Source organism: Triturus cristatus, chromosome 2_1 (genome assembly GCF_964204655.1).
Source record: "Triturus cristatus chromosome 2_1, aTriCri1.1, whole genome shotgun sequence".
Lineage (NCBI taxonomy): Eukaryota > Metazoa > Chordata > Amphibia > Caudata > Salamandridae > Triturus > Triturus cristatus.
In genome coordinates this window covers 55,890,100-55,905,696 of record NC_140581.1, presented here as the reverse complement: position 1 = coordinate 55,905,696, position 15,597 = coordinate 55,890,100, and the positions used below count along the sequence as shown (strand labels likewise).

Sequence of the window (15,597 nt, the reverse complement as noted above, 5' to 3'; positions counted from 1 at the left end):
AGCAGGGTCCTGATGTCATTTGTGGCGGCGATGAGGGCGGTTTTGGTGCTGTGGTTGCTGCAAGAACTGGATTGGGATGAGTCTAGGGTGTTGTTCTCCTCAAGGAAGCGGGTCAGTTGCCTGTTGACAATCTTCTCAATGACTTTTGCCGGGAACGGGAGAAGGGAGATGGGCCGGAAGTTCTTGAGGTCCTTTGGATCCGCCTTGGGTTTCTAGAGTAGGGAGTTGATCTCGGCATGCTTCCAGCTCTCCGGAAAGGTGGTGGTCTTGAAGGAGCTGTTGAAGATCTTCCGGAGTTGGGGTGTGATGCTGGAGTTTGCTTTGTTGAAGATGTTGTGCGGGCAGGGGTTGGATGGTGAGCCGGAGTGGATGGTGTTCATGATTTTGATGGTGTTGTCGTCATTGACGTGGGACCAGGAGAGCAGGAGGTTGGTGTGGCTGGGGGCAGTGAGTGTGAGGTGTCGGCGGCTGTCAGTGGAGTTTGGGTGTTGAAGCTGTTGTGGATGTCTGCGATCTTGCAGTGGAAGAAGGCAGCTAGGGAGTCGCAGAGGTCTTGTGATGGCGGGATGTCATTGGAGCTGGAGCTGGGGTTGGAGAGGTTCTTCACGATCTTGAAGAGCTCTTTGCTGTTTGTGCATTGTTGTTGATGCGATCCTTGAAGGAGGTCCTTTTGGCGGTTCGGATGAGTTGGTGGTGCCTGTGGATGGCGTTCTTGAGGGCTGCTTGGTTGTCCGGTGTTTGTTCGTGGTGCCTTTTCTTCTCGAGTCTTCGGCAAGTCTCCTTGGATGCCTGAAGGTCGGCGGTGAACCAGCTGGCCTTTCTGTTGGTGCGTCTGCTTGAGGGTTTATTGAGCGGGTCGAGAGTGTTGGCGCAGTCGTCGATCCATTGTCTGAGGTTGAGAGCGGCTGTGTCAGTGTTGTGCTGTCAGTTGGTGGGTCTCGGGTGAGGGTGGAATTTAGCTGGTCTGTGGTGACCTTGTTCCAGCTGTGGTGGGGGATCCGTTGTGGGTGGTGGTGCATGGTGGGTTTCTTGAAGGTGAAGTGGATGCAGTGGTGGTCGGTCCAGTGGAGTTCAGTGGTGTGGCTGAAGGTGATGTGGTTGCTGGCAGAAAAGATGGGATCAAGCGTGTGTCTGGCGGTGTGGGTGGGTGTCGAGACGAGCTGTTTGAGTCCGAGGTTGGCGAGCAGGTTGGTAGTGTTGCATTCGTTGGCGTTCTTGAGGTGGAAGTTCAGGTCTCCTAGGAGGATGTAGACTGTGGATGCAAGGGTGTGCGTGCCGACGACGCCAGTGATGGAGTCGCTGAACTGTTGCTGGGATCCAGGGCGTCTGTAGATGGGGTTCCTCTGAGGGTGGTGTTGTGATCGGTGTGAATATATAAGTGCAGGTATTTGACGGCGCTGAGGATGTCTTTGGTGCTGGTCGAAATTCTGAGGGTATTCCTGTAAACGATGGTGATTCCTCCTCCTGGTCTGTTGGTGCGGTCCCTGCAGGTGATCTTGTATCTGTCTGGGATGGCTATGGCAATGTCGGGCGCCAAGGTGGGGTTCATTCAGGTCTCCATCAGGAAGGCGATGTCCGGGGAGGTTGAGTCGAGTAGTTTCCAGAGTTTGACGGCGTGCTTGTGGACTGAGCAGGTGTTGCACAGTATGCATCTGAGATGGTTGCGTCCTGGGCCAGCGTGTGGGGCAGTGGCTTGGGTGCTGGTGAAGCTGCATCTCATGCAGGAGAAGGGTCCGTGGGTAAGCTTTGGGGCGGACTGGAAGCAGGTGGATGATCGGCCGGCATTGATGTCGTGGACCATGTTGGCGTCATAGCAGTGTAGTACCGGCGTCGGGAGTCGTGTCGGTTGTGGGGGCCAGGGGGTCTGGCGCTGGGCGAGGTCCAGGCACGGACGGGCACAGACAGGCTTGCCTTAGGCGCTCCTCTGGCATGCCAGTGGCACAACCACTCAGCGGTCTGCAATATTAGGGGAGGGGAGGGATGCTCAGCTGGGAGGCGGGAAGGAGCGCAGGTATAGGGGAGGGGCCGGGACAGCAGAGGCGGGAAGTGAGAGATGGGGATGGGATGGGGGCTAACAGTGCAGAGGGATACAATACAATTACCAACAATAGAACACAATTAACAAAATTACAGCAGAAAAACAAAGTGAAGTAATGCTGGCAGAAACACTTTTACCAGGGAGCAAAATGCGGTGGCAGCAGCCTCAAATCCCCAAAGCAGGAGCTCAGCGGCGGTGACTCAGAGCAGGAGCTGTCAGGGAGAGTGCAAACCTGCGACTGAGGTCCAGGTCTCAAGAGCGCTCCCCCGCAGCGGTCTGCATTTATAGGGGAGGGACACTCAGCTGGGAGGCGGGAACGGGTGCAGGTAGAGGGGAGGGGCTGGGACAGCAGGGGTGGGAAGCGGGAGGTTGGGACTGCACGGGGGCTATCAGCAAGGAGGAATGAATGAGTGTATTTATAGAGCGCACTACTGCCGAGGCATTTTGGCGCTAAGTGATGTGCAGAGACATTGACCAACATGTTCAGGGTTGGGAAAAGAGCCATGTTTTGATTTCCTTTCTGAATACATATCTGCTGGTTTGAAGTCTCAGATGTGTGGGCAGTGAATTCCATAGTTTGGCCGCTAAGAAGGAGAAGCGCTTCCCTCCACACCTTGCTTTCTTTATCTTTAGAAGCTGTACTAGACCAAGGAAAGCAAGGGATGCAATACGATTACCAACAATGGAACACAATTAACTAAATTACAGGAGAAAAACAAACTAAAGTGATGCAGGCAGAAACGCTTTTACCAGGGAGAAAAACGCGGTGGCAGCAGCCTCGAACCCCAAAGGCAGGGGCTCAGCGGCAGTGATTCAGAGCAGGAGCTGTCAGGGAGAGTGCAGGCCTGTGACTGAGGTCCAGGTTTCACGAGCGCTCCCCCGCAGTGGTCTGCATTAATAGGGGAGGGGAGGGACGCTCAGCTGGGAGGTGGGAACGGGTGCAGGTAGAGGGGAGGGGCCGGGACAGCAGAGGCGGGAAGCAGGAGATGGGGACGGCACGCAGGCTAACAGTATGGCGGGATACAATACGATTACCAACAATGGATCACAATTAACAAAATTAAAGCAGAAAAACAAACTGAAGCGATGCAGGCAGAAACGCTTTTACCAGGGAGCAAAACGTGGTGGCAGCAGCCTCGAACCCCCAAGGCAGGGGCTCAGCGGTGGTGACTCATAGCAGGAGCTGTCGGGGAGAGTGCAGCCCTGTGACCGAGTTCCAGGTCTCAATTCTGTGTACAGTTGAGGCAGAAGATGGCAATAGAATTTTATAGCTATTGCATCCCTCCCTGGTGTTTGTCAGTTTTTCCAACTGTATTTCATGCTGAAAAATGCCTTTCCTGGGAAAAAACTGGAGTGGTGGATGTGTTTAATTAGTATTAAGTGTACTCATTTGTGAAAATCTATTCAAAATTTAGGTTAACACAAAAAGTTTTTAGTATTTTGCAAATTAGGGATCTATTGTTTTTTAAACTAAATAGGAATTAATTTATACTAGAACGAGTTCCACTTCTGAATTTGCTGGGATGCTACAAGGGGTGTAAAATCAGACAAATCTATTATGTTTTAAGAATTTAATGCCGGATGACCTTGAAAAGCAAGCAGGAATTTGGGGCAGGAGATTAGTCGCTAAGAGGATCCGTTTTTGGAAATCGTTGGAGGTTAACATCACAAAGCATTATTCAAATTGTATTATACACCAATTAAAATTTATAGCACATATCTTCTGTAATTGTGTAAAGCTGGAGCCTATAAAGTTAGGAATCAGCCAGTATTTGTTGTCAGTCCTAGTTATACAGACATTGATAACACCATAGCTGATGTTTTTGGTATTGATGAGCAATTTGTTAAGGACCGGGGGAAATTATGCTTTATTTTTTTATTTATTTTTGTGGCTATGGCAGGGGCTTACAAATGCATTGCCACCCCTTCGCTTAACCCCCACTTATCACCAATATCTCGCCAGACTTTTATCAATGTATCATTTGTATCTATGTAAGGGGCAGAAAGCGAGAAAGAGGCAAACCTTGATTTGGGCACCGGTGGCTGAATGTACTTGAGTTGGAAGATCTTCATAATGGGATAGTCACATTCATTGAAGATGGCTATATTGTTAGAAGCTATCTGGATAACATTAATTAATGAACCACCATTTGGATTAATTAATTAAGATATCAATGCAGTGGGATTTAGTTATATCACAATACATATGTATGAATTGTAAATAATACAATTGTTTGTTTGTGCATACATTTGTACTGGTTTGATACTCCTCTAATAAAAGAAAAAGAAAGTGTGCAGACTATGCTAGTATCATCTACGTGCACAAGTGAAAGCATCTCAGTATTGTGTCACCCACTATTTTGACAGAATGCGACAGATGTTCTCCTTCTTTGATAAGAGGCCTCAAACATCCACAAAGAGGGTTGAATCATTGACTCCACCAACCATTTATAGTTGTATCTTACCTGCATTAAATGCAAGTTAAAGGGTCATATTGGGTGAGTCAGTCTACCTACAACTATTCTGTCATCTCCGCTTTATTGTACCTTTGTCTGTTCTTTGTCAGGGGGTCTGTCCAAGCCATATGTGAAGCCTCTAACCAGATGTACTGTGAGATCTATAGGATTTAGGACAATTCCTTCAGGAAAACCCCCATCACCTTGCCCTGCCCAGAAGAGATGCCAGTTCAAGATCATCATGCACACCTACAAAACTAAGCATGATCAAGGAACAGGCTACATCAGCCATCCACTGAACTCCAATCTAGCCGTAAGACACCTGTGCTCCTCCTCACTAGCTCGGACAAACACATGCCACATCTATCACAGCAACAGCGTGGACTGATCCTTTTCCTACACTGCTGCCAAGGCCTATAACAAGCTACCCTTATATCTTCAAACAACACCCTCCATGGCGAACTTCAAGAAAAAATTCAAGACCTGGCTCTTCGATGGAAACGTTGTACTCATAGCGTCCAGAAACCTCTAGGGATGACAGTAGCGTGCTATACAAATGCTGATTGATTGACCCCTCAAATTGTGGAAATTATTCTACCTTCCAAAACTTTATGCTGCCCATTATATGTTACAGATGGGGAAAATGGTTGTTGCGTCATGTGCATACAAAGCAGGTGTCGAGCCGAACAATTGAAATTATGTAGTATACTTTGAATTTTTTTGTAATTTGCCCTTGGTTCAAAAAAAGTGTGCAATGATTGACACAAATTCTTATTCAAATCCAATTTAAGTGTGAAGAACATATGTGAAAATGAACAGTATTTGCAAAAATAATATGCTAGTTTATTTGATGTGTATTGGATAGGTATATCAAAACTAGTCAGGCCATTAAATTCCTAAATAACATCTGTACACAAAAAACACAATATTCATTCATTGTAATATGTTGTACTTACATTCCTGGATTGCTACTGTCCATCCACTTACTGGATGAACTCCTGCTATTTTTTCACATTCCAATCCAGAATTTTTCTTCCATCATTTCAGCTTTCATGAATGCCTAGAAAAGTGAGATATATGTGATGAAATGTGATACATTTGACAAAACAGAATAATTTTTTTGTACATTTTCAGTAAAATATGGCTCCGCTCTGTCTTCAAAAGAGACAGAATCAAAACCTTTTGCTGTTGTGGTTATGTAACAACTGATATATTGTTATTTCAATGAAATATTGTGCAATTTGATTCCACAACTAACCTCCGCTGTTCTGTGGCATGTTTTGTTACATGTGATGTGCTATGCAATGCTGGTTCTTTTATGTTGTGGTGTACAATGGTATGGTATTTTAGGATTCGGTAGCTATGATACCATTCGTATTGTGACAAAGCATTGGTATGGATTGGGTATGGCATGGCATGGTAAGGTTATGGTGAACTTTATGTTGTGAACTTTTAAGACACCATCCATATATTAACAGGACGTTCAAATATTTAAAATGTATGGTTGCCCTGCAAATTCAGGGTACAGTGGCAAGTTAAACAGTAAGGAAAAATGTGGTGACCTTAATATACCAAATAATATTATTATGGTATACTTGGTACCTAGATACCTTACAACACATTATTACTGTATTAATAAAAAATCAGATTGGCCTATAAGTCAATCAGGCAGTGTGAGAAAGGGTGGTCTGACAGGCCAGTGTGTGGGCTTGTATTTGAGCTGTTTTTCGGTCAGTTTCATGATCTGCTGGACCTATTTTTACTGTTGATTTAGCGGGTACACTCTCCCAAGCCTCTCTTGGCAACCAGATACCCATCCCTTGGGGCTGAATGTGTATTAAAGTGGAGGGTGCCATTCGTCCCCCTTCTCTTGTAGGTATCTGCCCTGGGGACCTCCAGGTGGGGGCAAAGGAAATATGATGGCTCTCGGCAACCTCTAGTATATTTCTAGTTGGGGAGCTACCCCCCACAGCCGCCAACAACCCCTTACATTGTGGTGGCCCGGGTAGACATTGGAGAACCCACTTATAATGAAAAAATGTCTGGCTCCTGCAAGGGGAGCTGGATGGTACCGTGGGGACCCCGGGGGCTCCCCTTACCCTCAAATGTGGTTTTCTGCCTAGGAGAGTGTGAGCATACCCTGCCTGTATTCCCTTAGCCAGAAAACAGAAATTTGCTCCCGCCAGAGGGAGCAGTTTAAAAATGCTGCTCCCACCTGGGTAGGAGCTTCTCTATTAGCCAGTATACCAGTATAGGGCTGGCTGGGGGGGCAGGGACCCTGCTTCTTCCTGCACAACTTTCAAACAAAATAAAAAATGTGGTTGTCTCTGGTGGTCACCAAACCACCCCAAAAATATTATAAAAAAATGTCAGGAGCTGCTAATTTATTATTCACTGCTCCTTGAAGGATTGACTCATACTGCCCTGCAAGGGATGTCTAAATTATTTTTTGCAGCTGGGTGATGTCCCTAGAAGAAACGGGGGTACTACACTACCAAGCACTTTTACCAATATTGTGGGATTTGCAGGGAGTGGTGCGCCTCTCAGCAATATTAAGAACCCTAGCAGCGCTTATCACATTTCAGTTGGGTATATGGCTGCATTTTGTAGCCTAAATATTGTTAAAAAAACATGTTTATTACTTTATTGCAAGTATTTAATGACAAATACAAAACATTGAACTGTGAAAATTCATGAAATATATAGCTCACTGTAATTATTGAGTAGTGCTGCCTTACTTATACTCAGCCACGTGCACCTGCATGAGTTTATGCTGCAAGCCCTGCATCCATCTCGCTGATATGCATAAGCCATGCACAGTGGGGGGATGGGTGTATGTCCTGGCCCAAAGCCAGCCCCCCTCAGTGGGGCCAGGTACTGGAGTTGCCTATTTGCAATGTTTGGGTGCTGGGCCTGTTGTTACGTAGGGTAATTAAATATTACTTTACGCTATAAAACTGGAAAGTCACAGAAAAAACAAAGGCTAAAGTAATGCTATAGTTAAGCATGGTAATAATATCTTACTTTGCATTATAAGAAACTTTAGCGATTCATTGAAAAAAACAAAGCTTAAAGGGACATGAAAATGTTAAAACATATCATCTTAAACAAAGCCACTGAAATTCACCAACTTATTTTAATTAACTACAACTTGTGCCCAAAAGTAACAATAATGTATGCAGTCGCCAAGCACTACTGACTACCCCACATATTACATCAGTAGAGCATTAATGACAAAACTGTGCATGGTGAGGACACAGGTTCGTGTTGGCGAACTAAGGGCCAGATGCATCAATGGTTTTACAGTTCCCAAACGGGACGATTCTATGAATCCCGTTTGGGAATGGTAAAAAGCCTTTTGGGATGTATCAACCCAAAAAGGCATTTGCAAAATAGGTAATCGCAATTTTTGCGATTACCTATTTTGCGAATGCAGTTAGGGAATCACAATTTGCGAGTTCCTAAATGCAATGGAAGAAGTATTCTCAGAATGCGACTTTGCATTAAGGAATCGTAAATTACGATCAAATTCAAGTTGATGGTAATTTGCAAATCCTTAGAAAAATGCACAAAATTGCATTTTTCAAAGTGACATGTGGCGCGCAAACATGCCCTTAGGGCATGTGTGTGTGCCACATGTTCACACTTACCTTTTTAGGGGGTGCATCAGGGGGCCTTATGTCCCTCTGGCACCCTTGCAATTGCATTCACAATTTGCGATTATCTATTTGGTAATCGCAAATTGCGAATGCCTTCCTATTCATTTCCATGGGCCTCTAGGCCATGAATGGGAAGGCATTCCCTAATAGCGAATTACAAATTACGATTCGCTAATAGGGAATGTTAAGGATTCGCAAACAAATCTGCAAATCCTACATACATTGCATTTTGCCATTCTAAAATAGCAAATTGGTAATATTTGCTATTTAAGAATCGCAAAAGCAATTCTTGATACTTCTGGCCTTAAATTCTAACTGTGAATTTCAAGGTTTTATTTTTATTTGAAAAATGTTTTAACTTATTTTTTCACCAAACAATAATGTTACTTTAAACTTTGATTTCTTCAGTGAATTTCTGAGTTCTTTTAATGTAAAGTAAGATATTATTACCATCCTGAAGAATAACATCACTTTAAACAATTTCTCCAAGCAATTTGCCATAGGAAAAGAAACATTGATACAGAAAAACTAGATAAACACAATTACACAAAATTTGGAAGAAAGGTAATCTTGGTGCAGAAAGCATCCTTTTTGGTATTTTATGTTTTTTAATGTGAAAGGTAACTATATGATGTTTGAAAGCAGGTAACGGTATGTGGGGAAATTAGTCTCCCCTAACCGTTGTGTTTAGAGGTTTCACATTAAAAAACACAATGAGGATAACTATAATGATTTTTAATCTCACTCACTCATACACGGGCCCCCACTTAGTTTAGAAGTGCATCCCTGTCGTCAGGTGTATGGCCGCCCTCAATCAAACCAAGGTTTTAGAGGGCGAGGACTGGTCAATGATGAAGCATGACACCAGGTGGTGTGTGAGACCAGTCTGTTACTTTTTGTGAGATGTCCCCACTCACAATATAACTCAAACCTTATAGTGGTTATCACTTTAGGAGCAGGTCTTTTGTGGTTAAACACAAATGTCCACTACCCTTGGCAGCCCCTCCACCCCCACAGGCAACGCCCAGAACCTCAACATCGAACTAGACTCCTCCCTCTCCATGACCTGACAGAGCATCTGTTTCAACACCCTCTACATCTTTCAAAAACCTTCAAATGGATGCCCCCTGAATCAAGAAAGACCGTCACCCACATACTCATAACCAGCAGACTGGACTAAAGAAATGCCCTCTGTGCTTGAATAAATAAGTCTCTACTCCGGTGACTACAGACCATAAATAACACAGCAGCCAGGCTCGTCCTCAACATCCCTCGATACAAACACATGGCCTAATACAGGCAAGACCTCCACTGGCTCCCCATCGAGAAAAGAGTAACCTTCAAGATACTCACTCACGCCTACAAATGCCTCCCCAATATCTCAAAAGAATCTCCATTTACGTACCCGAGAGAAACTGCGCATCTGCAGAGCAAGAACGGGGGGAAGATCCTTTTCCTACATCATGGCTAAGACCTGAAACGAGCTCCCGATAGACATCAGATGTGCCCCCACTCTGCACATCTTCAGAAAGACGCGCAAGACCTGGCTCTTCAACTGACTGGAGCTGCCCCACTCCCTGCAGCGCCGTGAAACCCACATGGGTGAGTAGTGTGCTTCAAACTCCCTGATTGATTGATTGATTGACAGTGTAATTGTATGCTCCTAAGGTGTTGTGAGTAGGGCTGGGTGGACTTTGCCTAGTGCCACTACGCAGAATTTTGAAAACAATTGTGGAAAATGAGCGCACAACCAGAGGGACCGTGTGCCCGGGACAGGGGTCACTAGTGCTTGGGCTGGCTCCCCAATCTCCCCAGCCTGGCTGGGTTGAGAAGCAGGGACCGGCCCGGGCCTCCTGAGTTTCGGTCAGGGCCTTGGCGCCCACTTCATCCGGCCTGCCAAGTGTCCATCTACCCGGGACAAAGGTCCCTGGTGCAAAGCCCCAGAGCCCTGCAAGGGCAGGCGAGAGCCCTACCGCAATGGCTCGGCACGGTCAGATGGGTTTCCTTTCGGTCCTGGGCATCTGGTCACACCTTTCCATCGGCCATCTGGTCGCACGCGATGCTTTCCAATGGGGTGACCAGATGGCCGGGCTGCCCTAGAAGTCCCGATGGGGGCTCAATCGCCTCCCCGATCCCAACCAGGGCTCCAGGAGGTCGGGTGCATCTGGGCCTAGGGTCCCCTAAGTGTCTCGGTGCGCACGGATTCCCAGAAAGAGGGATGGCTTTCCTCCAGATTAGTAGGGGCAGGGTATGCCAGAACACCAACCCCCGGGCTGGCGGTTCTTTGCCGGGGACCAGATGGTCTGTGCCCGGGACAGCCTCCATGGGTCCAAGGCAGTCCTCTCCAAGGCATCCAGGCACGAGAGCTCCGGTGGTCCTCCCCGTGCCTGAGGCCCAGCCAGGATCCCCAAGCCTCCAGGAAGCAGAGCCCCCAAGCCCTGCATGGTCAGGCAGGAGCCCTACCGCAAAGGCTTGGTGTGGGCAGATGGGAGTCCTTTCAGTCCCGGCCATCTGGTCGCATCTTTCCCCTCGGCCATCTGGTCGCACGCAATACTCTCCAATGGGGCAGTCCGATGGCCGGGCTTCCCTGGAAGTCCCAATGGGGGCTCATTCACCTCCCCAATCCTAGCCAGGTCTCCAGTAGGCCAGGCTGGTCCGCGCCCTGGGTCCCCTCCGTCACTCGGTGCGCACGCGTTCCCAGAAATAGGGGTAGCCTTCCTCCGGATTACTAAGGCCAGGGTATGCCGGGACACCCTTCCCGGGCTGGTGGTTCTCTGCCGGGGACCAGAGAGGCTATGCCCAGGCAACACCTCTCAGGTGTCCGGGGCTCCCTCCTCCAGCCCGTGGCGTGGCAAAGTGCCTGGGACAGGCTCCATGGGTCCCGGGGCTTCCGGGCCTTGGGAGCTCCTGCAGGCCGCCCCATGCCTGGGGCCCAGTGTGGGGTCTCAGAGCCCCCCTGAGCCCTGCTGCCCCAGAGCCCTGCAGCCCTGCAGCCCTGAGCCCTGCAGCTCCGAACCGTGTAGCCCCTCGAGCCCTGTAACCCCTGAGCCCTGCAGCCCCCGAGCCCTGCAGCCCCCGAGCCCTGCAAGGGCAGGCGGGAGCCCTCCAGCGAAGGCTCAGGGCAGGCAGATTGGCGTCATTTAGGTCCCGGCCATCTGGTCGCACCAATCCCCTTGGCCATCTGGTCGCATGCACTGCTTTCCAATGGGGCGACCAGATGGCCTGGCCGGCCTTGAAGTCCCAATGAGGGCTCATTCGCCTCTCTGATCCCAGGCAGGGCTCCAGGAGGTCGGGCGCCTCTGCGCCTAGGGTCCCCTCCATCACTCATGGTTTACCAGAAAGGGGGGTAGCCTTCCTCTGGATTACTAGGGGCAGCGTATGCCGGGACGCCCCTCCCGGGGATGGCGGTTCTCAGGCGGGGGCCAGATGGGCTAAGCCCGGACGATATCTCCCCGGCGTCCGGGTCTTCCTCCTCCAGTCCGCGGTGAGGCAAAGTGCCCGGGATGGGCTCCATGGGTCCCTGGGTGTCCATGCCCCGGGAGCTCCTGTGAGTCTCCCCATGCCTGAGGCCCAGTGTGGGGTCTCCGAGCCCCCCAAATCCTGCAGCCCTCACACCCTGCAGCCCCGGAGCCCTGCAGGCCCTGAGCCCTACAGCTCCCGAGCCCTGCAGCCCCCCAATCCCTGCAGCCCCCGAGCCCTGCAATCCCCATACCCTGCAGCCCCTGAGCCCTGCAAGGGCAGGCGGGAGCCCTCCAGCAAAGGCTCAGGGCAGGCAGATTGGCGTCATTTTGGTCCCAGCCATCTGGTCGCATCAATCCCCTCGGCCATCTGGTCGCACGCAATGCTTTCCAATGGGGCGACCAGATGGCCGGGCCAACCTGGAAGTCATGATGAGGGCTCATTTGCCTCCACGATCCCAGCTAGGGCTCCAGGAGGTCGGGCGCCTCCGTGCCTAGGGTCCCCTCCTTCACTCGGTGCGCACGGTTTACCAGAAAGGGGAGTAGCCTTCCTCCAGATTAATAGGGGCAGGGTATGCCGGGACGCCCCTCCCGGGGAGGGCGGTTGTCAGGCGGGGACCAGATGGACTAAGCCCGGATGACACCTCCCCGGCGTCCGGGGCTCCCTCCTCCAGCCCGCAGCGAGGCAAAGTGCCCGGGATGGGCTCCATGGTTCCCTGGGCACCCGGGCCCCGGGAGCTCCTGAGGGCCTACCCATGCCTGAGGCCCAGTGTGGGGTCTCCGAGCCCCCCTGAGCCCTGCATCCCCAGAGCTCTGCAGCCCCGGAGCCCTGCATCCCCTGAGCCCTGCAGCTCCCGAGCCCTGCAAGGGCAGGCAGGAGCCCTTCGCAAAGGCTCAGGGCAGGCAGATTGGCGTCATTTCGGTCCCGGCCATCTGGTCGCACCAATCCCCTCGCCCATCTGGTCGCACGCAATGCTTTCCAATGGGGCGACCAGATGGCCGGGCCGGCCTTGAAGTCCCGATGAGGGCTCATTTGCCTCCCTGATCCCAGCCAGGGCTCCAGGAGGTCGGCACCTCTGCGCCTAGGGTCCCCTCCATCACTCGATGCGCACAGTTTACCAGAAAGGGGGGAAGCCTTCCACCGGATTACTAGGGGCAGGGTATGCCGGTACGCCCCTCCCGGGGATGGCGGTTCTCAGACGGGGACCAGATGGGCTATGCCTGGGAAACACCTCCCTAGGCGTCCGGGGCTCCCTCCTCCTGCCCACGGCGTGGCAAAGTGCCCGGGATGGGCTCCATGGTTCCCGGGCAGTCATCCCCTGAGCGTCGTGTCCCGAGAGCTCCAGTGGATGTTCCCTGTGCTTGAGTCCAAGCCGGAGTCCCCGAGCCCCCGGGAAGCAGAGCCCCCAAAACTCTGCATGGGCAGGCGGGAACCATAGCGTGAATGCTCGGGGTTGGACAGATGGGAGTCCTTTCGTTCCCGGCCATCTGGTCGCACCTCTGCCATCTGGTCGCGCACAATGCTTTCCAATGTGACAACCAGATGGCCGGTCTGGCCTGGAAGTCCGGATGTGGGTTCATTTGCCTCCCGGATCCCAGCCAGGGCTCCAGGAGGTCGAGCACGTTTGCGCCTAGGGTCCCCTGAGCCTTGCAGTGCGCAAGGGTTACCAGAAAGGGGGGTAACCTTCCTCCAGATTACTAGGGGTGGGGTATGCCAGGACACCCCTCCCGGGCTGGCTGTTCTCTGCCAGGGACCAGATGGGCTATGCCCAGGCAACACCTCCTAGCCATCCGGGGCTCCCTCCTCCGGCCCACGGTGTGGCAAAGTGCCCAGGACGGGCTCCATGGTTCCCGGTCAGTCATCCCCCTGGCGTCAGGGCCCGAGAGCTCCGGTGGTCCTTCCCCAGGCTTGAGTCGCAGCCAGGGTTCCCGAGCCCACGGGAAGCGGAGCCCTCGAGCCCTGCATGGGCAGACGGGAACCCTAGCGCTAAGGCTTGGGGTGGGCAGATGGGAGCCCTTTCAGTCCTGGCCATCTGGTCACACATCTCCCCTTGGCCATCTGTTCACATGCAATGCATTCCAAAGGGGTGACTAGATGGCCAGGCCGGCCTGGAAGTCCCAATGAGGGCTCATTTGCCTCCCAAATCCCAGCCAGGGCTCCAGGAGGCTGGGCACGTTCGTGCCTAGGGTACACTGAGCCTTGTGGTGTATGCAGGTTACCAGAAAGGGGGGTAGCCTTCCTCCGGATTACGAGGGACAGGGTACTCTGGGTCCCCTCTCAGCCTAGCGGTCCTCAGCCGGCAGCTGGACAGGCCAGGATGCCGCCCCAGCCCTGGGACTTCCTCTGCGCCTCCGGCCCTGGGAGCCCCCGCTGGGCCCAAGGACAGGGGCTTCAGCCCAGGGACCCATACCCTCCCCTTGCTTGTGTGGGTTCAGGAGCTCCAGCCGGGACCCCTGAGGGCCCCAGGGAGGTCAGCCTCCCTACCCCAGGCTCCGTCCTGTGTTCTGCCATGTGGAAGGGTGCCCGGGACAGGGTCTGGTGGGCCTGGGGAGGCTTCCCATGTGCCTCTGGGCCTGGGAGCCCTGGCTGGGTCCCGGGGCATTGCCAGGCCCCAGGCCTGGGCCCCAGGCCTGGGCCCAGTCCCCTGGCCAGCGGCACTGCCAAAGGCCCAGGACGGGTTACATTGTGGTCGGGGAGCCTCCCCTTGCTTGGCTGGGTTCAGGAGCTCCAGCCGGGGCCCCTGAGGGCCCCGGGGAGGGTGGCCTCCCCACCCCGGGGTCCCTCCTGGGTTCAGCCGTGTGGCAGGATGCCCGGGATAGGCTCCAGCAGGCCCGGGGAGGCTTTCTCCTGTGCCTCCGGGCCTGGGAACCCTGGCTGGGCCCAGGGGCCCTGCTGCTCCCCGGGTTGGGGTCTCCGGCCCTGGGCCCCGTCCTCTGGCCTGCAGCACTGCCAAAGGCCCAGGGCGGGGTTCTGTTGTGGCCGGGGAACCTCCCCTTGCTTGGCTGGGTTCAGGAGCTCCGGCCAGGCTCCTGAGGGACCTGGGGAGGGCGGCCTCCCCACCCCAGGCTCCGTCCTGGGTCCTGCCACATGGGGGTGCCCGGGACAGGGTCCGGTGGGCCCGGGGAGGCTTCCCCTGTGCCTCCGGGACTGGGAGCCCCGGCTGGGTCCCAGGGCCCTCCCTGGCCCCAGGCCTGGGCCCCAGCCCTTGGGCCCTGGGCATGGGCCCTGTGCCCCGGCCTGTGGCACTGCCAAAGGCCTGGGACGGGGTTCCATTGTGGCCGGGAGCCTCCCCTTGCTTGGCTGGGTTCAGGAGTTCAGGGGCCCCGGGGAGTGCGGCTGGGGAACGGCAGCACCCGGCCCCACCTGCCGGGGCCCCCAGGCGCCCGGGTACGCATCTGCCTCCCAGCCCCCTTCCGGATGGTCCTTTTTCTCCTTGTTTGCTGGGTCAGACCTCCGTGAGTTCCGGCAATCCCGAGATGGGGGAAGGCAGCACCTGGGCCCGCCCGCCGAGGCACCCGAGGGCCCGGGTCTACTCCTGCCTCTCAGCCCCTTCCCGATGGGCCTTTCCTTCGAGCCCCCTCGCCCCGGCAGCAGGTAGGGATGTGAAGCTGCCATCCACCCCACGCAGGGCGGCCTGCCAGGGGATGCCCAGGCCGTACTCTGATTGATTGGGCACACTCGGTCTGTTTAGGGATAGACTGTTTGGGGAGGCTTCCCCTGCGCCTCCGGGCCTCGGAGCTCTGGCTGGGCCCAGGGGCCCTGCTGGGCCCCGGGTTGGGGTCTCCGGCCCTGGGCCCATCCTCTGGCCTGCAGCACTGCCAAAGGCCCAGGACGGGGTTCCGTTGTGGCCGGGGAGCCTCCCCTTACTTGGCTGGGTTCAGGAGCTCCGGCCAGGCTCCTGAGGGACCCGGGGAGGGCGGCCTCCCCACCCCAGGCTCCGTCCTGGGTCCTGCCGCATGGCAGGGTGCCCGGGACAGGGTCCGGC

General features: G+C 53.2%; 1 protein-coding gene across 2 annotated transcripts in view; it reads right to left on the bottom strand.

The window, feature by feature from the left end:
• LOC146863719 (uncharacterized) overlaps positions 1-15,597 on the bottom strand; it is a 320,036-nt gene that overhangs the window by 196,479 nt on the left and 107,960 nt on the right. For both annotated transcript variants that reach the window (XM_085627867.1, XM_085627868.1), the window contains one exon: positions 5,451-5,554. In XM_085627867.1, coding sequence (XP_085483993.1) covers positions 5,504-5,554 — 51 coding nt within the window. In that variant the 3' untranslated portion in view covers positions 5,451-5,503. The remainder of the gene's footprint in view (positions 1-5,450; positions 5,555-15,597) is intronic.